Raw genomic sequence first — 26,921 nt, 5'->3', positions numbered from 1 at the left:
GCAAAGAGTCAAATCTTCCCACAGGAAATGAAATCCTTAGGTCATAGCTGCATGCACTGCATAGGAAACACACATCTCTTCATGCACTAAAACAAAAAAACTAACCTCTACAACTGACCCAAAAATGGCTGAATTACAATGACATCACAGCACAGTACTGCACAACAATACACATTGTTGCACAAAGTGTCAGCCATCCACCGCACACAATCACATGGTGGATACACAAAGGCATGGCGTAATAGTGAGTGCGTTTTTGCATGACCCAAATTCAAGCAGTCGTATGCTGGCATGTGGAGCCTCCAGCTTGTCCATTAGCAAATCCCCGAATCCCTGTACACCAGTCATGCTGTTCACGGCCGACCTCTGACCCTCACATTTAGGTAGGATAAAAGAGGATTTGTGTCTTGGCAGCAATGAAGTCAAAGTAATAAAACATTATGTGCACATTAAATTGAATATACTATAACATTTTAGGTCAAAACTCTTGGTGTTAATGCTTTTACATATCATGTATTTCTCTTCTTTTTCACAGGTTGTGAATTCAAGTAAAATAGGTATTTGCCTTATATTAAAATATAAAGAGACAAGCTATTTGAATCTCAATCTGCTTTGTGTTACTCACAAAAGCATTTCAATGTACATAAGACTGAGAAATGTTGTAGCAGTTGGTATGTGTAGAGGAGGACTGTAGTGTGAATTGGAGAATACTTTTCATGATCTCAAATCCACTGCACTAATTGCAGTGGAAACATTGAACTGATTAAACTTAATATACATTGTTGTAAAATATCTGCACCAAATCAATAAATGTAAACATATTGAACACAGCTAATGCTGTTTTTTTCCATCCATAAAGCTAAAGAAATGAACAAAACTTTAGCCTTTTGAAACTTTAAGACTATGCAAGAATAAATCTAAATCAATTATAATAGCATATATAGTTAAAGCATTTGTTTGGTTGCTGTGATTTACACATTTCATAATATAAAGTGACATTTTAGATGTCTACAAGAAAACGGATGCTAATGTCATTAACTAAAATCATTTTGGACCGGCTTAATATTCAGTATTGTCCATGATTGTTTGAAAAAGCAGTTGATTAGATTTATCATAATCTATAACAATAAATATTAGAATAGAATTAAATTTTATTGTCATTCCACTGTCACAAGTACGGAGCAACAAAATTCATTCTCTGCATTTAACTCATCCCCTTGGGAAGCAGTGCGCTGCCAGCCTGCGGCACCCGGGGAGCAATGTGGGATTAAGGGTCTTGCTCAGGGAGCAGGACTAGCAGTCTGTGGGAGTGGGGCTCGAACTCAGAACCTCAGTATACCAAGCTCTATGCCCTAACCACTAGGCTGCCACTCCCAGAGAGTGTTTCAATATGCATTCATCTCCTCCATACCAAGTATAAAACAAGTTAAGAATAAATAGGAATAAAATAAACATAATGAATTGCTTCACAACAGCAATAGTTCCACACAAAACTAGATCTCAGTGTACAAGTGCAAGGAATCAAAATGTGTTTTTAAAGGAGATTAAAAAACAGCAAAAGAGGAGACCTGTCGGACACTTAAGGGTGGATTATTTCATAATTTAGGAGCTGCTACAGCAAACGCTCTGTCGCCTCTGAGTTTCAGCATAGTTTTAGGGACGGTGAGAAGCAGTCGATCAACAGACCTAAGTGATTGAGGTAGACAGTAAGACTGAAGGAGCTTGGATAGATATGTTGGAGCGAGGTTTTTCACACATTTAAAAATAAATAACAGCTGCTTAAAATGAATTCTATAATAAACAGGGAGCCAGTGAAGGGACACCAGGATAGGGGAAATATGTTCAGGCCTTTATGCGTGATTTATCAAGCGAGCAGCAGTTTTCTGCAAGCAGGCAAGAGACGCCTGACTAATGCCTACATACAGTGCATTTCAGTAGTTCAGAAGAACTGTAATAAAAGCATGGACTAATTTCTCAAAGTCAGTTTTTTAACAACACTGCTGATCTGTTTCTCAAATTTAAGATTGGATTCAAATTTTACCGCCAGATTTGTGACACAGTCCCTAAGATAAACTGAAAGTGAACCAAAACCTATGTTTGGCGAAGGACAGCAAATTGGTCCAAATAACATAACTTCTGCCTTGTTCTTTTTTTATACAAAGGAAATTAAAAGATAGCCATGCTTTAAGGTCATTGAAGCAGTGATTGAATTGCAGGATCATGTTGTTTATTTGCAAACCGGAAATAGATCTGGCTGTCATCAGCATAAAAGGGAAATGAAATGCCATGTTTCCTAAAAACAGAGCCAAGGAGGACTAGGTAAAGGGCAAATAAGAGAATTGACCCCTGAGGGAACTAATGTGGAAAAAAGATGTGGAGGACACAAAGTTGTCTTAAATAAACAAAAACTCCTACTGGATAAGAAGGACTGAAACCATTAGAGGTTGACATCCCTAATGCCCACAAAGTGTTCAAAAAAGCAAGTAAAATGCTGTGAAGAACAGTGTCAAATGCAAAGATAAATCAAAAACTAACACAATACACTCTCCAGAGTCGTTAAATAATAAGATGTCATTTAAAATCCTCAGAATTGCGCTCTTTGTACTTTGAAGGGCATTAAATCCTGACTAAAATGGTTTAGTGATGCCATAATCCTCTAAAAATGGTAACAGCTAGATTACCTTTTCTATGTTTTAGAAAATAAATGGAAGGTGAGAGATTTGCCTATAATTGGAGCAAATAAAAGGGTCGAGACCTGCCTTTTTACAAAAGGGACGCACAACTGCATGTTTCAGAAACCTTGGTAGTTTACAAAAGGAAAGACTATTGTTAATAATTTCCAGAATTTTTGACCGACTGTAGCTAGTACCTCTTTAAGCAAGTGAGGAGGAATAGAATCTGCTGGAGAATCAGCGGGCCTCATATAGTCAATTATATCCTTTAGAAAAGAGAGAGACACTGGCTCAAACTGAAAAAACAGATGAGCAGTGAGAAGGAATAGAAGGATAATAGGAAGGCTAGAGATGCAAGCTCTAGCTGAAGCTTTTTTCTTAGTAGAAAAGTGGAGGAAACTTTTACAAATTTCAGTAAAGTCATCTAGACCAGCAAGCTTAGGAGCAAGGAGAACAGTGTCGATTGTTTTAAATAGAACCCTAGGGTTGTTACAGTTACAAGCAATTGTTGCTAAGAAACATTTTTTTCACTTCTTTAACAGTCCCCCAAACACAAGCTCTCATTGAAAACATCAAAAGAAACATGTAGTCTGTCCTTTTTCTACCTGCGCTTGACTCTCCTGCACTCATGCCTGGCAGTACATGCAACATCATTCAGCCAGGGTTCAGGCGCAGATTTGCTGCTCTTCAAAGGTGCAACAATGTTCACAGTTTATAAACATTAAGAGCGGAACGCAGAAACCGGATCCTCAGCATTTAAGAAAGAGAATCTTTAAAGTTATCGTGGCAGAGACCATTAAACGTTGAAGAGAACAGGACTGAATAGGAGGTGTTAAACACATGACAGCGCAAAGTGTGTTGAAATCTGAAAATGAGATCGAAGGAGATATGAGGAAGAGTCCGATAATATGACTCAATTTGAGAATAGGTGCCTCTTATAGAATCTAATCTGTACAGTGACAGCAACCGTTCTGTGTTAGGTAATGTCATGAAGCCGTTAAAATCTATTTTGGCTTCAAAAGTCTCCTTCGCCTTTGAAATTGGTGTTATATTGCGATATCATGAAATGGGCAGAAACTACAGGGAGAGGCGGCTTTGTTTTGAAGGCAAGTGTTTTTCCTCTGGTTAGGAAGTAAACAATATTTCATAATAAATTAACACCACAGCCAGTGTATCATAATTTAAATAGCTATATTTGGCTGTAAAAAGCTTAAAAAAGATGATCCAGGACCATTAACTTTAACAAAAGGAAATATGTGCTGGAGGTTACATGATAATATTTCTTTTCTCATTTTGTGATCTGCTCAGCCAAACTTGGCCACATTAGCAATAGTAATTGAATGCTAACCATTTCTAATGTACTAGAATGGATGATTTTAAATTAAAAACTAAGTCAAGTCTGTACCAAAATGCCCAGTAGTCTAGATCTAATAATTTGTGCCAGTTTTGAGAAGTCTGTCTGCATGTTTTCTTTTTCCAAATATTGACATTTTTTTTTACATTTTCATAAATTTACAGAAAGTCTTTTGTTCAAATTACCACACTACACTAAATGTTTTAGAGGAGCTGATGTTTTTTCACATCTTGCATTCTTTAGATAAAATTTCAAAATATTGGTATAATTGTATTTCCATAACTAAATATTTTAATCTAGACATGTTCTCTTTAGTTCCTCGTTGTGCCATGTTATGTCTTTAAATGCTAAAGAAATCCTCTAAAATAAATATATCTTTTTTTAAATTTCACTCAACACCTTTCCAGCTAACTATGCAACCCAAAGCTTGCTATTTAAACAGAGATTAATTAATCAATTAGGCAAATTGCAGTAGCCCTGTAAAAATAACAAAGATTCCAGGACAACCAGTGGGCTTTATAAATGCCAGTTAGTAAATCCTTTCGCCCAATTAGATTCACCAAGTAGATTTTTATCTGGTATTCTGTTGGATTTATGGAGCAGCTCATCGATGTTGTCAAATATAGGTTTTTGCACACTTTTGAAACTTCTCAAGCCACAAGACATCTTCTGTTTTTGACAGCGGGGATTTACTACTTGTGGGGATTTACTAGAATCATTAGTTCAATGTCACAGCTTAGTCACACGTCACAACAGATTTCCTATTGATCAACAAGATTTGCTGTATGCTTAGCAGTCTCGTTTATATTTTGTACTAGAAAGGAGATACTGAGTAAGTAGGAAACTGTGAAGCATGAGCATGTCTTAATAAAGGATCATGCAAGAATTACCCCTTTAAAAAAATAGCTTACATGGAGAATTTAATGCTTTGCACAATAGGTTCAGCTAATTGTGGTTTACAGCCTAACATTTAAAGCAGAACAGAAGAAAAAATCCACAACAATTTGAAGCATTTGATTAATTTCCAACATTTTCTTAATCCCCGTCAGCCTTAAATATTTAAAGAAAAAGTTCAACCTATCCCCAGTCTTCCCACCCAAGTCCTAATCAAGTCTCATACCTCTGATAACTGGAAAACATTTGCTTATAAAATGCCGGGTATACACTGGTGATTGGTTATCAGCCGTCGCAGATGAAAGAGGTTGTTGGAAAATAGTGGAAGAATTTTGGTTCTAGCTCTTAATCTATGGTTTTATGTTGGTCTTAGGTCGGACTGTGACTCAGATTCTGGAATGGCTGTTTTTAGCATTTTATGACTTAAGATAACCTGCGCTAATTATCTGTCAGTGTCTTAAATTTGGAATGATGATCTCACAGTGCGAAAGCTGCTACGCCCTACATCTTCTGATCAGAATGCAGCTGCTCATAACACACATAAAGATTTGATAGAGGAGATTAACAAAGTTGTTTATTTCCGGGATTTTTTTATGATCCACTGGAAGGAAGTATGTACAAAAACCAACAACCATAGCAATTGAGAAATCAGCAGTAACTGTTATAATTGCAAACTGTTAATAATCAATGAGTAACCTAATAAATTTAAAGTTGACATTGGCTACCTTGGAGTGTTTTAAGCAAACCAAAAATATATATATTATAGTATGCAATGTAAATAAAAACATGTATAAAATGACTTCAATTTATCCTTTACGAGTATCATCTGGAACAAGGAACCACAATCATTTACATAAGGGATACACTTTTGGTAGATAGAGAAAGGCTCCACTGGTTCAAAAAAACGCTGCCCCATAAATAAAGGGAAAGGCAGCAATTTTGAATCTCTGAATTGAATAACTATCCTGTCTGAGGTGATCAGACCAACCTGTCTGAGTGGAGCAAACAGTACGTTGGAGCATAAAGCTTTGCTGCAAAAAGGAATGTCTTCATCCGCAATGTGCCTGTCTGATTTGTATGCTGGTCACAAACCAATAAGAGCTTTTATCATTGTTTTCTTTCTGTAGCAGCCTATCCAAAGACTGATACACTATTTGAAACTCAATATGTTTTCTTATTTTCCTCAATTTTATTCTTCTTATTTCTATTTCACCTTCTTGATTATTTCTTTATGCACCTAAATCGATCTTTTATGTTCTGAATAAGGATATTTGGCTTCACTTTCTTTTGGAAAGGATATAAACATTCGATTAAAAACATTAATCCAAATAAAACTCTTTAATTCATTAATATCTTTTTATTCTGTAACTGAATTGATTGGGATTTTGGATTGAAGATGAGATTATGTGTCTAAACAACTGATTTTGTTTGTACTAAATAGAGCTGGCCGAGCATGTAATCCAGCAGGCTAAAATATTTGTAATATCTCCCAAAAGATGAGATATAAGCTACCTTTAACTCTCCCAAGTTGGTGTCTTTTCTGCATAAGATATTAATAACAGTGTGTCTGAAAGGTCTTGAAGAGAAATGCAGGCAGAGTCTAAAGTCTCTAGACCATGAATGTCATAACTAACCCTCTATATAACATTCTAACTAGTATTTATACAAACCATTTTTTCCTATTTACTACAAATTATTTCTCATGAAAAAAAAGAACAAACTTAATTTCAAAGCTATAAAAGCTTCTGCAGTTTAGAGAAAATATATAAAAAATGTGAACAGAGCTGTACAGATCTACTGAGAATAAAAACACAAGAACAGAAAGAAAAATAAATGTCTAGAAAACTTCTTGGGAATAATTCAGCACAAATCTGTCTTTGTTCCAGGAACTGGCAGAGGAATGTTTTTTTAAGGTTTTTTTTTTTTTTTTTTTTTACATCCTCTAACTGGGCAACATAATGTAGCTATACAGCAATTACTGCCCAACAAATTACATCCTTAATTTTTTCTCCTTAACCTTACAAAACATAATAAGCGAACCAACATTTAAAAGGTCAGCAGCTCATTTTGTTCACTGCATGCAAATGCACATAGATCTACGGCTCTCCATATGCGTCTTACATTTTCCCAGGCCTGAGGCTGCACCAATCTGCTGTCTATGATAAATATTTTAATTTCAGGTTATCAAATAATAATGAAAAGGCTAAGTCTGATTCAAGTTTGCTATAAATTCAGAGGCACTCGAGTACTTAGACAACACAAACGCATTAAAGAGAATGATGACAATGCCCTCTAGGCCTCTTCTGTAAACAGCAAGCTGTGTAAGACATACATGTCAATCCAAAGCAGAGGACATAACAGACTAGCTAGGTCAATGCCAAGTATGTCAGCATTTCTATTTCTGGCAAAGGGATGACTTATTGAAACTACTCTACATCTCACAACACTCGCCCAAGTGTCGTCTTTCTGTTCATGTGTTCTGGGCCGTGTTTCACATGTTTGACCACACTAACGCTGGAGGTTAAAACACGCACACATGCTCGGCAGATCATACAACAAACAAAAACCACCAGAGTATATACAGAAAGTATGACCTAAATTATGAATTCATTTATGAAGAGAAAAAAAGATGTAAAAAAAAAAAAAAAGGTAAAAGCCTCTAGAATGTTATCCTGAAATAACCTGACAGCAGAATTAACTCTAGCTAACAGAAGATTCAGGAACTTGTTTTAATCAGATCCTGCCTGAGAACATAGCATGAAGCCAGCTCAAAAAAAAAAATCTCACAAAATTACAAATCTTGTTCCAATCTGATGTAATTCAGAAACAAATGTCTTTGATATTTAGCGCTTGTTATAATTTTAGACCTCAGCTAAAAACACAGGTGAAAACACTGGCTAAAAGCTGTGTCCGAGGGAATCAGAAGAGAATCCAGAAAAATATAAAAAATATTCTTATTGTTGTAGTTATCTACCTTGTTTCAGCTAAGTTCAACAGTCATAAAAAATATATTTTTTTAAAAGGTAACCACAGGAGAGGCCCTTGGCTGTGAACACTGAAGAAAACCACAAATGATTTCATCATGAGAATAAAAAACATCCCCAAAAGACTTTTGTGAAAATAGTCAATAGACTGATGGGACAAAGTCATACATTTTTAATCATTTGGTGTAAGAATAAATCTGTCCTTTCAGAAATAAAATATCACAAGCGAACATAGTGCTGGTAGTATGATGGACTGATGCTGCTTTGCTCCTGAAAATTGCCTTAATGTAAATAAATCATTCCATCCTGTTGTTTTGGATCACTTTCTTTTCTTTATATCTTTAGCTCATACTGTGAAAACAGCTGTTTGTATGTAAACACGATTTTTTTCTTAAATTATAATGTGTTCAGTAATATGAGATAGAAAAATAAGGGGAATCCTTTTTCCCAGCCCTGTACTGAAAACTGAAAGCTTTCCTGTTTGCTCCAATTCTGATTTGTTGTACTTCGCTCCTACACTGAAGTACGTGTAAATTACTAAACCTGCTTAACTTCTCGGTGGGCTGAAAAGCAAAAGAAGCACTCAAAGGAACAATAGCTGAGTGTAGCGCTTTTTTTTTCGCACTTTTCACAGTTTGCGTTGAGGATAAGGTGCTGATTTTGCTGCTGGGAGAGAACGAGCAAAGCCCCAGCAGTGCTGCATGCTGACCATTCTAGCATGATGTTATGCGTGAATGAGTGATTAATTCTGCCCTGTGCGTGCATGTCTGTGTGCTCATGTCTGTGCATGTTGCTATGGTAACCTGGGTGTAGGTTGGGTTGCCCTGCGGAGAACACTCCCAGCTCGTTCCAAGGCCGGAAGTTCTAACTCTTGTGGACTGCGAGTCCTGGCAGCGTATTCAGTGCCATCCCAGGCTACTTTCAAACACTGAATACTTCACAACTGATATTGTGGAATTAGGAAATGTTGCATGCTTGAATTTCATGCACATGTCCTCAATTTTTCTACACAACCGCCAAAAGAAAGAAAAAAATAAAAACCACTGTTGCTTTAGCCCTAATGCCCTGCCATGCACAGAGTAACAGATGTAATGAACTCTCAAAATAGGGCTTTTTTCCCCCCACAAACAGTGCAACAACAAGCAAGAGTGCATCTGGGGCGTTTAAGAGTGATGACAGCTACAGGACGGGAGGACAGCTGGATTGCGGTTCAGAAATGAGCATGTTATCTCCGGGGTTCTTCAGAGTTAAATGTAGCTCCATGTGAATAATTCAACTTGAAGATGAGGGCCTCTGCTGACCAATGCAACTTCAGGACGGGATGATCCACCCCAAGGAGTAATTAGAGTGCTTTACCACTGCATCATCTCAATATTATTAATAGCTAACAGCATGCTGTTTGATTGGGTATAATTTCTGCAATGTCATAGGGTGCTTTTGGACAAGAGCTTACTGCTCTCCCCTGCTGCATATTTGCAGTTCAATTCTCCACTGCTCAAAACTTGCAGTACAGTGTTGATGCAAAGCAAAAGAAAAGAAAGAAAAACTTCAGCGTTCCAAATGAGAAAGCTTTAAGGGGTTTGAGTATTGTGACTGCAGCTGTACCTTTCACATATCCACATAGACATTTGCACATAAAAGCAAGGCTAAATGGTCAAACGTTTCAAACGTTTGGTCAAACGTTTCGACTTGAATACACAAAAATGCCCGTTCAGATCGTTCGGTGATCTGTACCAGTCCCTTTCGCTCAGTGGTGATTTTTTTTTTTTTGTCCGTCATCCGTTGCAAGCATTAAAACTTTCTCTTTTAAATAGACGCTGAAAAATGAACTTCCAGATTGGATGATCCTAAATAGCTCTTTACCAATTACAGGATAAAATTAAAATAAGAACCAAACCACTGACTATTGAAGATCAATTCTATGGAAGATAATTTCAAAGAAAATTAGCTGATGATTTGGGGTAAAATCTTAAAATAATGGGATTACGGATGCGGTCTCACCTAAGAATCGCCTGATTAATTTTATCTAGTAAATGGGAAACAACTGTCTTTCTAAAATTTCATATTAATAAGATGGAACACAACATTAGTGGATATTAAATATCCAGATATTTCATGTTTGTTGAACTTTTGTTTCTTCTGTTTCTGTTCAACCATACAACGATATGTTGGTTGAGGCTACCAGCTGTCTCAACTCATCAGTCTACTTTGACTCCACTAATGGGGAAGAAATACTGTTGTTTTTACAAAAAGTTGCCATATGTTAAACAACATCAAAGATTATGTGATGCTGGTCTTTTCAAGGATGAGGTTTTTTTTTTATTTTTCATGCCAATGTATTGAGCGGTAGTTGATAAAGAAGGCCTTGGCAGACGTAACTTAGCAGAGTAACACAGTCTGAAGAAACAATGACAAAGTCCTTGTTTTAATGTTGTGTCACATTAATTTTTACTTTACTTTTCTGCAAACTTACTGCAGTGTGACACCTTTTAACGCAAGTAACCAAACAATCACTCCTAAATTCACAAAACTGACTTCAAAAATCTGAACTATGTTTAAATTAAAACTTATTCCTAAGAATTTACCCACGAGGTTAAAATAATGTCATAGTCAGATCCAAAACATGGTTGCAGCAAATGTAATTTTAGACTCTTAACTGTTAAAGAGATGTTTGAGGTTTTTAAGTACTAATGTAGTACTAATTTAACAGTTTCTGACAGCTGCTAAAAAGTTTTGACACCTCTGCTCTAAAGCTCAATATTTTTCTTCTAACTCTCTTTCAGCATGAGGTGTACCCTCTCCATCTGAGGGACCATGAAAACTAATAGCAAATGTAAGCTGCACATGTAAACTATATTTCTCAGAAAAAAGCTTCAGAGTTGTATCACATATAAAGTGAAGACAGCTAAAAACAAAGTGCAATTAAGTGAGCCCTCTTAAATTCTAGCATTTAAATTAATTTCTATGCCAGATGCTGCAGAAACTTATGCCTAATATGAAGCAGAACATTTTGTTTGACATAATATTTATTTGTTGAAATGCATACATGCTATTTCTGTCTTCCTTTATCAATACAAAACTATTTCACATAGCTCCAAGAAATGACGATCTAATGACAATGGAGACTGTTGTATAGTAGTAGGAGTAAATGCAGTATAGATACAAAACAAAAGGTTTTAGCATTTCAACCAAAAAACAGACATTTCAGTTTTCACAGTGTCACTCACCTGTTTCCAGTTGTCAAAAATGATGACTTTGCTGTCCTCGTCGTCCACTGTCACTGTGCACTCATAGCCCTCACCTGCAAACGGATATAAATGTCAGATTTATCTTCACAGCTCTGCTTAAAACAAAAACACAACCACTGGGGTCTAACATCTGCCAAAAACATCCTGGAGCCACTGAAGTGGAACAATATTTACTTTGTGTAGCAGAAAGTTAAACAGTAGCTTCTATAGAAAGAAGTGTCAACAGTTTTTCAGGAGCTATATCAGAGTTGTTAGCAGTTAATGCAATTATCAAAGAGTGTTTCTCGACTTAGAGCTGCACTTTATATGACAGCTCCACCCACTGAGCCACAGTAAAATGAATGAACTACACTAACTTACTGTTAACAGATGATTAATAGACATTTCTTACACTATTAGACATAAAAAACAGAGACAATATTAATCTATAATTTACACGTTTATATGATTTTGTTAATCTTATACAGTGGAAATATGTCCTTAAAATCTGAATCTTATCCTATAAGATCTGAAAAAGAAAAATATGTTTTTTGAAAGGTTTATGTATGGGGTTTTATAGCAACAGGTCAAAAATTATGAAGTTTTTCCAGATATATTTAGTAGGTTGTTTATCCTGAATTATCTGTTTTACATTTTAGTTATCTATTAAAGCTATTTTTTGTGTAATTAATTGAATATGATGAAATCCTTTTAGATATAGTAAATATGTAAATAGTTTAACCTTAAACCCACCTTATACCAAGTATTATATCAGAGTCCAAACTAAGATATCTTTTACATGACAGAGTCCATGTTACATGATTAGAGTCCAAAGCTACAATTATGGCCTATTTTCACTTGTATGAACTTTATTGAATAACTTTATCATAGACCAGGTTTAATTTTGAAAGTCTAAACAACAGAGGTTATCCTTTACCCTAAGTATTTTTTAAATAAAAAGACTGAAAGAATTATAATAAGGCATCTTTAATCTGCCAGAGAAGCCGAAAGGCTAGTATTCATTTTTAGTCCTGTTTGCTATCACAATGTCACCACCACACTCTGAGCTCTTTTGCGTCTCAGCTAATACAAACATACATTGGATGTTTGCTGCAAAAGTCACCAGTCAAATGACTAATACTATAATATTGGCATGCAGAATGTGGGACGCTTGTCGCTCAAAAAAACAGCAGCCAACCAAATGCTGCCTCCAAGCTAGCCTTTGTGATTTTAATATAACAATCCTGACAATGCAGCAACAATTATAGTTGAATATTTTGTCCAGTTTTAGATCCAATTTACCTTGGAGTGAAGAGAAACGGATATAGTGGGGCTGAAACATCATTTGGGAATAACCTAAGTGTGACATAACTAACCTACTAAAGTAGGCCATTTAACACTGATGAAATACAGCTATTTATAAGATCACAAACATTAAAATTTCTAGACATTGTATTCTTAAAAAAATTGGAAATTATGTTACAAGTGGTAAAAAAGACCATCCCTGTTTGTATTCAAAAAATTATTAAGCTACGGCAGTGGATTTATTACTTAAGGGGGTTACTAATGTTTGAAAATTACAAAGCCAGAGCTTTGTAATTTCTAAATAATTTTGGGTGCAAAATGACGGAATGGACTAAACGATGAAATAAAGATGTGTAACTCTATATTAGTTTTCAAGAAGACTTTAAAATCTAAAATTATAAAAAGTTACAATGAAATTTGACTGAGTTTGATTTTACAGTTTAAGTTATGTGTTTTGTAATTATGTATTGGTACCAATGTTTTATTGTGAATTATTGTTATGATGGTACAGAATAGGCAAAAATAAGGCTTGGGACTCCAGCCTATTCCTTTTTCTGTTGCTGTGTGATGGATTCTTTAGTAAAAAAAAACTATTATTTTATTTTTTGTTTTTAAACCGAAATAAAGTAATAATTCATTCATTCAATGTGGTGTCTTATCATACGCCACTGGCTGTTTAAACGTATAGATGTCATTGATTTAGTTTGCTTTATTGAGGTGTTGCTATCAGGGACAGAATTTCCTGAACGGAACTTCCTTACTAACAGTATAATCTTTAGAAAATGGCAGCCATTAATAATCTAATCTACATATTTGAAAAAAGTAAAAAAAAAAAAAAAAAAAAAAGTTTTTTGGGGGGATTTCTTATTTTGATGGTAATTGGATTACAAAATAAGCATTTTGAGAAGAGGCAGTTAAAGGCACACTATGCAACATTTTTCAGTTAATTAATGTGTTCCATAATGTTTTGGATGATTAAATGAGTCATTTCAGGTTGAACAAAGGTATTCTCGGCCGCCCTAGTGGTCTGTGGGGGAAATACTGCACTTGCAATTGCAGGAGCACCGACCCGCACCCACAGGCTCAGAAGTCTCGTGAGAGTCAGTCTTGCTTTACGGCCGAGAACTGCTACACCCCCCAGTTAAAAGCATTCTCGTTGCTAGCACAGTGGCGATCCTTGTGCAGTTATGCTACGTTCACGCAGCAAAAGCAGCAAAATCGTGTCTGCTGCTTCATTTTTGCTGCTTGAACCAGTTAGTTCTGACGCTCTGGCTGTGCGGTGCAAAAGTGTGTCTGACGCGCGTTGGGCGGAGCTTCACTATCCTTTCTCTGCCTTGCAGCTATATTTGCTGTGATCATTTGGAATAAAGTAGTTTTAATATGTGTTTAAATGAGAAAATACACCTGAAAACGTAATCAGTGCCGTCAGTTTATTCAGATTATTATCCTGCCTTCAATATTTTTTCTGTCGGAGCCGCTCAGACCCCCACATACCAGCGGTGCGCCGACAGAAGGAACCCCTTCATCAGCAGCCTCTGGCCAGGTCACGTCCTCGCGGTTCACCGCAGCAGCTGGTAGGTGTTTTTCATCTAAATAATCCAAACTGCATATTCTGCCGGCAGATTTCTGCATTTTAAGTTAATTTAGGCGTCAATAAACTGTTTAAGAGGAGAGAGATCATAGCCTCTGATCATCAGCGCTGTGTCTCTCTCCCTGCTTCAGCTGCTCAAACGCGCTGGGCCTGCTGCTCCTTTGCTGCGCCTTGACGCGCGTCAACCATTGACTTTGCATGTAAACTCGCTGCTTCTGTCGCCCCAGCTGCGGTGTGAACGCAGCATTAGTCATTCGTTGCGTTCGCCTGTCTGCTAAGCTCAAAACAACCGCGCCTGGCTTGACAGAGAAACCAGGAGAACAGCTGTGCATATTTACGACAGTGCACTTTTACTTTCGCCCTCTGGGGGGAGTCTCGCTGGAAAATCAACACTGGTTGCATAGTGTACCTTTAAAAAAAAAATTGTATGAACTACTTAGGAAGGGTGTTTTCTTCTCTCTAAATATGGTGCAAAGATCCAAGACTAGAGCTTAGGCTGATGTAATGAATGCTATGCAGTGTGGGCCAGGGGCATGTAGACTGTCACCTCAGGGTGACAATGACTGATTGACTGGCTGGCTGAAGACTTGAGGGCTGCAGCTGATTATCTATGGTGTTGTTATCCTGCACTGTGTTACATGCAGATCTGCTAACTGACAGATGCCACACAGGAGGGCAAAGAAAAATAAATGGCTTTAGCTTAAAGGCCAAAAAAAAGTGTGAGGGGGGTTACACATGAATGAACTGAGTCTGAAAATAAGTTCTTAGGGCTGCGGCTGCTTCTCATTACTTATCAAAGCTGACTGAATAAAAGACTTCTAGGGCCTTGCAAAAGTGTCCATATGGCCATAATGGTTAATATTTTTGACCTGCTCCAAGCACAAATGTAAACTTACTTTATTTTCCTTTCATTTGACTAACCAATATGAGGTAGTTCACAGTTATGTGAAAAAGGTACCGGTAATATAAAAAAAAATACAAATTTAAAATGTGGAGTGTGTACATTTGTATTCAGCCACATATTTCTGACACCCCTAAAGAAGGTCCAGCACAACCAGAATGCATTAGAAGTTACATTTATACAGCTGTTTCTCCTAAACTAGCAGGCCGTCTAAACTGCTGCTAACTAGTTTAGACAAACGTTAAAGAAGGTCTCTGTTTGCAGAGACATTTTTGGATCTGAATACAAATGCATAATAAGTATGTTTAATTTATGTCTTATGACTATGAAAGCCCCACATTATCATTCTTCTACATTAGTTATTGTCAGTAACGAGACAAAATGCAAAAAAAAGGCCAAAATGTAAAAAAAAAAAAAAAAAAAATACCTTTTTCCAAGGCACTGTAGTACTAGACTATATAAGTGTACTCTGAGATAAAATAATGTGGAATCACTGTCTGTGACTAGAGAGGTGTGCTCCACCAGGCCTGCTCTCTACTCCCATTAACTAACACATCCAGCTCTGTAACAAACACAGCTGCTCTTAGCGCCAGATTGTGCTTCCAAACCTTTCAAACAGAACACTTAAGGCCCAATAAAAGCGCAACAGCCAGCCATGGACAGACGGTCCAAAGACAGCTAACAAAGGCAAGACAGCCAGTTGAGCAAAATAAGCTGATGACAAGATCCAGACCACAGACACATCTTTGCTAGATAAGGAATTATTGTGGGCTGCTCAGAACGTAAGCATAAAAACAGGAATAGACTGCAAAAGGTACATAGTATTTAGATTTTTATTTGTAAAAAAATGTATTTTTAAGTTTGTTTACTTATCTGTCTGCCAAGCACATCATAAAAAAGTGAAAACTGTTTTCTAATTGAAATGCCATTATGCCAGGTAGCAGCTAATTTACCAAGATGTTTCACATTAGTGCTTCAGAGGCGTGTGGATGAACTAATATTGTGGCTCAGTAAGGAAACCTATTGGTCTTGTAGGAATGTTTTTGCTCTAATTAAGCTTCCTAAGGCACATGTGTAAAGATAAACACTTTTCAAATAAATCCCTTTCAGAATAACATTTTGATATAAAAAAACGGCCTTTTATATGTAAAAAAAAAATAAAAATGTGTTACAACATTATCATTTAATTGGAAATGTATTTTAAATACTCTTTAAAATAAATCATTGATTTTTTTAAATGAATTTATTCTGATTTTACTTTTAATCCTATAGCCAGGCATTCATTTTGTGTAGATGTCTGGGGGTTGATGGAATTGAATTATTAAAGCATTTGGTACAATATCAGTGTTTAGGCTTTACTTTGGTTTGAACTCTGAGCTAAAAAAAATATACATTTACTTACATATTTTCTCTGGGCCATTCTGAAGCAGACATAAGTAAACTAACTAAAAAACTAAAAATCCAATATTAAGTATAGTGGATGATCTGTGGTGCTGTTGGTCAGTGTATCTTTCAAAGCTCATTAAAACTGTTTTAGATTGCATCACAAAACTACATATTTCAAAAAGAAATTTGGTAGAAGTAAAAAAAGATACAAGTGGTGTTGGGAGCATTCCCCAAGAGATCCTCTCGGATAGAGGCCCGCAGTTCATCTCCCAGGTCTGGAAGGCATTCTGTTCCGCTCTCGGCTGCAAACCCTCGCTCACCTCTGGTTACCACCCCCAATCGAATGGTCAGACTGAACGCATGAATCAGCAATTGGAAACCACCCTTCGCTGCCTTACGTCTAACAACCCCGTGGATTGGAGCCAATTTCTGCCATGGATCGAATACGCCCATAACTTCCTCAAATCTGCATCCACTGGACAATCCCCATTCCAGGTCAGTCTCGGCTATCAACCACCTCTTTTTCCCGCAGACGAGAGAGAGATTTCGGTGCAGTCCGTCAACCATCACATCCGCCGTTGCCAAAGGATCTGGAGGGAAACCATCGCCACTCTCAACCAATCATCGGAAGCGACTAAGCGCTTCGCCGACGCACGGAGACGTCCCGCCCCCGAGTATGCCGTAGGTCAGGAGGTATGGCTGTCCACTCTAGACATCCCCCTCAAGGGGAAAGCTCTCCCCTAGATTCATCGGACCCTACAGGATCACTCGAGTCATCAACCCTTCAGCCGTCCGTCTCCAGCTACCTCAGTCCCTCCGGATCCACCCCACCTTCCACGTGTCCCAGATCAAGCCTGTCTCCTCGAGCCCTCTGTGCCCACCGTCCGACTCCACACCACCCGCCCTGGAGGTCGATGGACATCCGGCTTTCACGGTTCGTCGCATCGTGGATTCCCGTCGACGAGGTCGCGGATGGCAGTACCTCGTCGACTGGGAGGGCTACGGACCGGAGGATCGCCAGTGGGTTCCAGGCTCGTACATCCTCGATCCAGCCCTTATCGAGGAGTACGAGCGTTCCTGCCCATCAACCTCTTCCGGACCGCCAAGGGGCGGTCGTTGAGGGGGTACTGTTGGGAGCTGGAGAAATTCCACCTTTCTCCAGCAGAGTCCGCCGTGGATCCTCTGAGGGAGCCTCCTGCACAGCTGCAGCTCGTCAAGATCATCAGAGGATCCACTACTTAAGCTGTCTTCAGACCTTGCCTCAACGCCGCAGTATTGTTCCAGTTGGTCAGCGCTTAAGCCTAGATCCTCAGAGTAAATCTATGACTTTTGAATCCAGCTTGGATTCTAACCCCTGTGTCTGTTTTCCAGGAAACCTGTGCCCCCTCTGTGAAAGCTCTGGAAGAGCTAACCTGCCGAGCCGACCCTCTGAGCCAAACCTGAAGATTCACAGTGAACCTCCAAGCAGCTCTGGAATAGAGCTGGGAAACCCAAAGCCAAGGTCTGTTCTAAGTAGACGTGAGACGCTGAAGCAGCTACGGACTCTGCTGATGTACTCTTCTCCAGAACCAACAGTGACTCTCCCATAGCTAACCTCAAGAACCCTCAAGGTACTATCAGTAGACTTCTGGAAATCAAACCTCTGTTGGCAACGCTAACTGAACTGTCTCTCACGCAGACTCCGGTGAACCAGAACCCAGGCCCCGAACCTGAACCAGAATATACAGTGTGCTTGTGTTTAATAAAACTGTTAAACTTTAATCCTTGTGTCAGTCAGTGGTGTTCTGCATTCTTGGGTCGCTTTCAGTGAACCCATCATGACAAGTGGGAGATTTCAGTGGATTTCACCAGAATACAGAATATAAAACAGCACAGCTTTTAGTGTAACTAACAGTGTATCTTTAATCACTTTGAAATGTAAGCTCGCCTGCTTAACTTTTTCTTTCCTGAACGGAGCCCCTATGGAGCTAGTTTACTGTTACCTTTTCTAACATAGAAAGCATTAATAGATTAGTGTTTCTAGTTACTTTTGTATATCTGCTTCTTTCTCCTTCTAAAATTTAGTTTTTCCTCTCCACTGTCACTGCATGCGTGCTTGGTGTGAGGGATTGCGGAAGAGTCAAAGACAAAATGCAAGGGGATATCGTTGGTTAAAGCTAATCCAGGAGCAGCATGTCCTGCTATTTAATAAATCAATCAGCATGTTTTCCTAAGAAACCTTTTACCAATCTGACTGAATGATTTTCTCTGCAAAATGCCTTGAGATGATGTGTTGTAAATTGACTTTATACCAATAAACTGAATAGATTTCAAAAGAAATTAGTGACCAAACAGGTATTAACCTTCATCCCTGGTCAACTTGGTCCTCATACTTAAATCAAAGTGGGTGCTTTGCAATAAAGTGGCAATAAAAAGGCCTAAATATTTGGCTGACATGCCATTTCAATCACATAGAAAGCCTTAGGTTAGTGGTCTCAAACTCCAGTCATTGAGGGTCGATGTCATTTCACTTTTAGATGCACCTATGCTTCAACACACCTGACTCCAAAGTGAGCTCATTAACAGAGCTCTGCTAGAGAGGCAGTATAGCCATTTGATTCAAGTGTGTACAGAAAGGGATACATCTAAAATTTGCAAGACACTGATCCTCTAGGATATGAGTTCTGGACAACTGCTTTATGTTATGCTCTTTGGGGACAATCTAGAGATATTTTGCAGTGAGGAATTGTAAAAGATCATTTTTTTGTATCCTCCAATCTTGTGAGTTGCAGGAGAAAATATTAATATCCAGTTGACCAAAGGAGGCTCTACAAAGTATGATTTGTGGTCCTGAAATTTAAAAGCAGTATTTCTTGATATAAGGATTTTCCCCTCAAATAATGAATTTATTCAATTGTTTGATTAAGCTGCAGATGTTTCAATGCAATATTTGTCAGATAGACATGTGGAAGAAGCTTTAATTTATCAATATCCACCACTTAATATTCAATGCTTTACCACAAGCTTGTGTCTCAGAGTCTATAGAGAGCGATCTGTCCGACTGTCCAGCCAGAGATAAGGCAAGCGACGACTTGCCCACGCCGTTTTGTCCTAACAGCACTATCCTCAGTGCCCCTCCATGGCTCTGGTACGCCGGCTGTGCTCCTGCGAACTGACTGAAGGAGTCATCTCGAGGCACGGCTGTGTCACTGATGGGCAACGTGGTAGCCCCCTCAAGACCCGGTATCCAATCGCAGTCGTCGGACACAGCCTCTTCTCGTCGCAGCTGGTGCTTGACAGGCAGGGGCGTGCTCCCTCGCCGGAGTGGTGGCGCCGTGGTGAGAAACATACTGTACTACAATTAAACAGAAAACATAAGACCATATATTATGAAGGAGGAAGCAGGGAAACAAGATGTGGTTTTACTGGCTAGAAAACAATCTTTAAAATACAAATAAGCATGCTACAGATCTACCTGACAGACTGCTAAGTATTTTCTATTCTACTGAATGTTTTCAGTACGACATTTGCCTCTGCACAGTGTCAACATGTGCAAAGAAAAGGAAGGTGATAACAATGAAGTTGAGTTTTCAGAGTGAGGGAAGGAGATGCTGATGAAAAAGGAGACAGTCAATGGGCAAAACAAAGGAAAGCTGACACGGCTGGCTTCCTGGGCAGTGAGATGAGTTGAACATATGAGGATGGGGAAGCACTGAGGTATTGTTAGAGACAGCTGGCTGACAAAGGCTTCTCCCAGTGAATAAGGTGAGGACCTGAGAAAATGGAAGAAAAACAAGGAAGAGACACAGAAAGAGACACTGCTGCTCCGTGCAGTAAAGGTGTACGTGTGATCAGTAGGCGCTGAGTGTACAGTGTTCATGACTGCAGCACAAAACCATGTGAACACATGATTTCCACCTTTTGGAACACAATGGCATGCTGGAGTCAACATGATGTCTGTAACTTTCTGAGCATATGCATATGCAGCTACAGCACATTAACCATACAGGAGATGACCCTCATCAATATTAATACAGCAATTAAATCAGATCCAACAGCATCACCGTGCATGTGTGGCTCGGAGTCTGATTGTGGCAAAGCTAACAACACCACTGGCAATTACTAAAGGGCAATGACACAGAAAAAGAGCACAGAAGAAGATTATTTAGAAATGGTTAAATCACATTATAAACCCGTTTTAAGAGATGAAATAGTAGGAAAAAGTTTAGGGAAAGAAAATATCATCAGTGTCTAGCTGGTCTGTTTTTCATAAGTTCTATATGGGAACCTAACCCTGGATTCCTTTATGATACTCTTATTTTGATGAACAGGATATTTCAGTGTAAAGATTTTAGGCACTATGAGAGCACATGACTGGATAACTGCTATCTGCTAAAAATAGGAAATTTAGCAACTAATAGAGAGCTTCCTACCAACCCTGGGGCTATTGGACATTTTTATACAAGGCTAAAAGGCATTTATTATGCTATTTCAAATACTTTATCTGATCAAACTTGAACTGGTTTGCCCTTCAGCCATTTCTTTAAACATGTTTGAAATACCACAGGTGGTATAAGATAAATCTTTAACAATTTATAGGTTTAATAATTTATAAGGTAAACAAGCTAATGTGGAGAACACATGGGACCGTGCACTAACTATTTGGGGCTTGTTTTGCTATACAAGGGTAGTCAGATACTGCACTAAAGATGTAAATATGTCAGTTCAGGTTCTGTTCTTTGACCTTTTCTGCCTATACCCATCCCACCGAAGAGATCACATTAAGATGAAGCAACTTTTATTTCTAAATCCAACTGTGGCATGCGTAGTGAGTTGGATTGAACAGATTCAGATGACAAGGAGGGTGGCACTAAAATTTAGCAACTGTGTCTAATTTCTATTATTTGCTTGATATTTACTGAAGAAGTACGAAGCAGACAGGTCACCAGCCTTTCATTTGGCTAACACGGCGAGCTAGACTATCCCTCATCTACAACTTAAATTAGAATCATCAATCAACTTAACCTGGATCTTGTCAGACTGACTGAGTCACTACACTCACCACCCCCCACATGCTATCTTTGATACAGAGTGTATAAGGAGAATAAAATGCTTTGCGGTTTAGTATGCTATGTAATCTATAATTAATATTTGTTTTGTTTATATTGCTCTGCGTTGTAAGCACCTGCTTGATGTGTTGCCTTGTTATGGTGGAACCCAGATGGAAAATAAAGTATATACCATAGTTCAGTTAGGGTCATCGGCGTCGCCAGACCCCATTTACTGGGGCACGTGCCCCAGTATAAATGAGCTGTGCCCCAGTATAAATCTCATGAATATTTGCAACAGTGATACATTTTTTTAATGCATCAATTTAGATAATCGGAGGAGACGTATATTTCTACTCAGATGCGCAGCAAGTGTGTTGTTAACTCCAAATTGAGGATGTAATAGCGCCCCCACGTCAGCGCATGTCACTGCATGAACTGCAGGTAAATTAACACGCTGCTCTCAACTGAGTTGGATGGGACACTGTGCGGCCGCGACGCATTTTTAGTTCTGGTAACGTTTCTTACCTGTTAATTTTATTATTTTCTCAGTGAAACCACATGATTTATAGGCTACTATCTGAAAATTACTGCATTGGTTTGTAGATGGATATCAGGAAATTCCTCACACGAAGCAGAGACAAGGAAGCAGTAAAACAAGATGAGAGAGAGGGAGGTAAGGTCCCGTGATGAATTAGTGATTTAAGCTAACCAGTTACATTAGGGACGTTATAAGCAATATGATAGATATTTACATAATTATAAATTTAAGTTTTTTAATGTTTGCTGTAGAGAATGAGAATGCAGGTGCTGGAGTAGGAAAGGGAGGAGGAGGCGAGACTGACAGGCAAGAGACAGGAGAGACAGGACCATGAAGGTGATGAGGGAGCAACAACCAGCTTCCACAAACAAGAAGGGGACATTAGTGACTTAGGGGGAAAGCATGATGGTCCTAGACAAGTGAAGTTGTCCCCCTATCCCCAGGACAAATGTGGAGTAAAAAAAACTTTCATTTAATTCAAAATGGTTTGAAAGCTTTTTATGGTTGAAAAAGAAAGCCTTGTTATCTAGGATATGCAGTGTGTTTTCAACTTGCTTGATAACATCATATTCCCCACACTAACGCAGGTCATCCAGATCTCCCTCACAATCCCAGTCTACAGCTGTAGGTGTGAAAGGTCATTCAGTGTGTTGAGAAAGCTCCACACTTGGCTGAGGTGCACAATGGGACAAGACAGGCTCCATCATCCTGCTATTTTATCAGTTGAAAAGGAAGAACTTTCTAAGCTGAGTCACAGTCTAGTGATTGACCGCTTTGCAAAAAGGAAAAATAGGAGGTACACTTTAATGCTCAAAAAAATAAAAGGAAAACTTAGCTCAGGATGAGTTAAACTTTCCCCTGAACTAAAACTCTGTAACCTAGGAATTAATGATTACTTCAGAATGTGTATAAGGAAACTTTTTATTTTTAAAGTTGGTAATGTCTTATTTTTTATAGCTGCAATGTTGAAAATGTTCAACATTGCAGCTATAACATTGTTTTAACAAAGAGTATATTTGTTAAAACAAATATACTCTTACACTCATTAATATCTCAACTGGTAATTTTGGTAGGAATTTAGGGTGGGGCAGTGTGCTTGTCTGTATTTGTGTATGGCAGGATGGGCATATGCGGTAGGGGGCCAGTGCCCCAGTAAAGCTTTGTGCCTAGCAACGCCCCTGGTTAGGGTGTACTGCTTTGTATATGTATATGTGTGAGTTTATTACACCTTGGTATTGGCTGCCTGTTGCGAGTCAGAACTGATGTTTTCCACTATAGTTAATCTAATTAAGACAGTTCCTCCGTCCGGATATACAGTTATAATCTTCATTCTGTGGCAAAGATTGGAAATGGAATGAGGGCGATATCCTTCAGCTAAGAACGAAGTGTAATATTTTGATAAGGCTGGAGCCATGGATGTCTAATCATGTGCTAATGTGTATGATGTACAGTAAAATATGATGATGTGGCAGACTGGAGATGTATAAAATGCCTTTTTAACTATTAATCTGGGCCACTTCCTGAGAGGTGAGCCCGGAGGTGAGCAGCTGCCATTCTGTAAACTCTAAGCAATTTCTCTGACCTGAGTAAGATTATAATTTCTATCAGAATCTGTTCTCATGTCTCCTGGTTATTTAATACATATAAGTTATAAAGTGTTATTCAAAAAGTTTGTCCTGAGTGATCTCTTTTCAGGGAAAAGAACCGGAGAGATAGAGCCTCAAGGTGCTTTAACATATAAATAATCTAGATTTTTATAGATTTTGTTATTTGAAAGAAAACCTTCAAAATGTATTTGAAATGTACATTAATTTTGACTAACAAAAATTAGTGGCCGACAGTGGAATTTTTTTTTTTTTTTTTTTTTTATAAAAACAAATTTAAAAAAATAATATTGTATTCAGGACACTGATACCTGATACCAATAAATAAATCCACTGCAACCAGTTTAATCTCAGCATTAATCCACTTATTCTTAAAGGCTTGTTAGAGATGAAAACCAAGGAAAACAACAGACAGGGTAGGGATAGAGGCTGGGAAGGAGTGTTATGTTAAGCATTAAACTGAATATAGTTCATTCAGTTCAATTCTTGTTTTTTTTTTTTTTTTTTTTTTTTTTATACAAAACTTGAAACCAGTCTGATGATGGGAAGCTGAATGAAGTTTAAAACAGGGCATTCCTGGATGAACAGAAGAGGGATGATTAAAACAAACATGGCTCGTTTCACCCTAAAGCAGCTATATGCAATGGCCTAGAACAAAGCATGTTAATATGTTACAATTATTTGGTAACAGTCCATATTAAAACAAAACTCATAAAATATACAATCCTACTTCATAAGTAGCCTAGGAGCTTATAGAAAACTCACCCAAAAAGCTGAGATATTTTTTCCCTCCCCCAAAAACAATCTAAGTGAGGAAGCAGCAATAGTTAATTTAAAATATCATATCATTGTGAGGGTTTGCGATGTTGGTCATAGTTTACTTGCAATTATCTTATTACAAGGATTCATTTTTTTTATTCCACTTATTTAGTGAATGGTTTTGAACGAATAGGGATCAATTCGGGGAGAGGCTGCCTAGTGGTTAAGGCATAGAGCTTGGAATCCTGAGGTTTTGCGTTCAAGCCCCACTCCCACAGACTGCCACTCTGGGTCTCTGAGCAAGATCTTTAACCCCACACTGCTTCCTGGGCGCCCCATGATGGCAGCCCACTGCTCCCCAAGGGGATGGCTTAAATGTAGAGGTAAATTTCTCCAATGTGAGATAAATAAAGTTAAATTATCATTATTAATATAATAATTATTATTATAAGCTGTATATTCGATTGTTTTATTTTACCATTTGCCATAATATTGTATCTACAAAAGTGTGTAGTGCAATGTTGGTGTAGCAACATCTTTATTACACTGTCTCTTAAAGGAAACACACACACTGTCCAGTCTAATCACTGAGTGGGATCAGCAGGGTTCCTCAATTAGGTTAATTAAACGAGCTAATCAATTAGGCATGAATCAGGTGTCTGCGTTCTGCATCCGCAGAAACAGGAAACCATGACCGGGCGCCGATGGTTAATCTGCTCCTTACTCCGAGTCCAGAAACTGGGACAAACAACAGCAGACAATGCAAAATTAATACTACAGGCTATGTTTGTGTTCTCTCCTCTGTACGACCCATTTATACTTCTGATTCCTTAGCAGCAACGCCTCGTTGTAGTGTAGTACTGTTCATCATACGGTATTTCTTCCAAGCGCCAGTGAATTAACTCAGTTTGAAGAGGAATTACACAGAAAAAGGTTGGAAATTAAGAGCGATGATGGTTAATCCAATAATTAAAATGCACCACAATATAACCCGTATTGTTAACTAAGCAGCTAAATAAAACAGAACCTGTTGGAGGAAGATTAGGTGTCCCAGGTTCTGTGTTGTCTACCTGTGCGTCTATTCTTGGCTGTGCGCAGAGCGCACGCTGTGTGTAGAGGTGTGGAGGAGGGTAGGGGGTTGGAAAATGTCAGTCGCCTCTTACCTGGTCAGCCATGGTGATCAATAAGCCTTTTCTTTATGGAGCGGTGTGTTTTAGGTCATGTGTAAGGGCTGTGGAGCCGGCTTCACGTTCACAGCGGCGCACAGTAGCAGAGACGCGCCGCGCGCGTTCATCTACCGCCTTGTTGTTGTTACCGCTCCGGCGCGTGGGAAACTAGGATGAGTGGTAGTAGGTCTGAGGGAGGAGGAGGAGGAGGAAAGAGAAAAGGATACACCTGCGTCGTCTGCGCTCCGATTAATAAGCTCCTTCAGTGTGTTGGAGGAAAGAAAACACCCGGGACCGAATTGCATCCCCCAGTAGGGTGCTCCTTGTTTCACTGGATATGGATCAACGCCTCTTTCCCCACCTCCTACTAATACCTGCATCTATCTCTCCTCCTCTCTCTCTTTCTGTGTGTAAAGGCGCGTCACTCAGAGAGTGAAGGGATCTTCCAATGGGTTGGGTTTGCTGGGAGGTGAATGCTGGGGTGTAGAGTGCAGGGGTGAAGAGCATTCCCATATTTTAATCTTTCATTGCTTAAATCAACCAGTTTAACTTCTGTGCATTCATCAGAGTAGGGACATCTCACCTGAATTGTTATCTTTAATAAATATTTTAAATGGGAGAAAGCTTGTGGTGGCCGCCAGAGGGCAGCAGAGAAATGCCTTAGGGATAAAATGTCGGTCCGTAAAATAATCCAAGAAGTCATTTGAGATGCTACCATAATTTTTTTTAAGAGGTATAAGTGAAATTTGGAGGACTATTTTATTTTAAAAGGCTCTGTGTACATTTACAGAAGGTCCAAAAGTGCAATACAACTGACAGCCACTTGGCGCTGGCTCCAGAGTACCACTTTAACAGCACTTATTCAAAAACTTATTTTCCTTTCACTGTTTATTACTGTTCCAGTACTTATAAAAGGAACTGTCTCATACTAGGAAATACAACGAGGCATCCAATTGAATAGAGGTTTGATTTAAATGTTTCCAAAGTCGAGTTTCACACTAAATAAAAGACGAAAACAAATTCATAGTGTCGGTAGGGCGGAATACAAAACCTGGCCAAGAAGTGTCTTATTTAATTCTTACAGTTGGAAACCATGAACACCTGTTTTTCTGATGAGTCGACACCTATTACCATGTACTAAAAAAAGGCATTCTTTAAAAACTATTACCTACCAGAGACATATTTCAAAGACATATAATTTGTCCATACAATTTCCACTTGCATAGGGCACTTCTCAAGCACTATTTATCTTCATGGCTCTTCATTTGCCCCGTATTTTATGACGTTATAGTCTCAACCTTTGGCATACCATGTAAAACACCTACGCAAAGTAGAATATAATTGTGAGGTAAACAGGTATTTGCATATTTTTGTAAAACAAAAATACTGATCTAGAGAAACTGGATAGACATTTGCATTGAATCCCATAAGCTCAGATACCCTTAAATAATAAACAAGTGCAACCAGCTGGGTTCAGAAATCATCACATTAGGAAACGCAGCCCACCTGT

The 26,921-nt window shown here is 38.5% G+C and overlaps 1 protein-coding gene across 1 annotated transcript in view; it reads right to left on the bottom strand.

Moving 5' to 3' along the window:
- rem2 (RAS (RAD and GEM)-like GTP binding 2) overlaps positions 1-25,826 on the bottom strand; it is a 60,097-nt gene extending 34,271 nt beyond the window's left edge. The window contains exons 1-3 of the mRNA XM_038300552.1: positions 25,409-25,826; positions 19,312-19,648; positions 11,132-11,205 (exon numbers count right to left, since the gene is read on the bottom strand). Coding sequence (XP_038156480.1) covers positions 11,132-11,205; positions 19,312-19,648; positions 25,409-25,420 — 423 coding nt within the window. The 5' untranslated portion in view covers positions 25,421-25,826. The remainder of the gene's footprint in view (positions 1-11,131; positions 11,206-19,311; positions 19,649-25,408) is intronic.
- Positions 25,827-26,921: the final 1,095 nt, after the last annotated feature.

The sequence above is a fragment of the Cyprinodon tularosa genome, unplaced genomic scaffold (assembly GCF_016077235.1).
Source record: "Cyprinodon tularosa strain WSP-4 unplaced genomic scaffold, ASM1607723v1 ctg45, whole genome shotgun sequence".
NCBI classification, from domain to species: Eukaryota; Metazoa; Chordata; class Actinopteri; order Cyprinodontiformes; family Cyprinodontidae; genus Cyprinodon; species Cyprinodon tularosa.
Note: the sequence above shows the minus strand (reverse complement) of the source record. Positions and strands in the feature narration are given on the sequence as shown.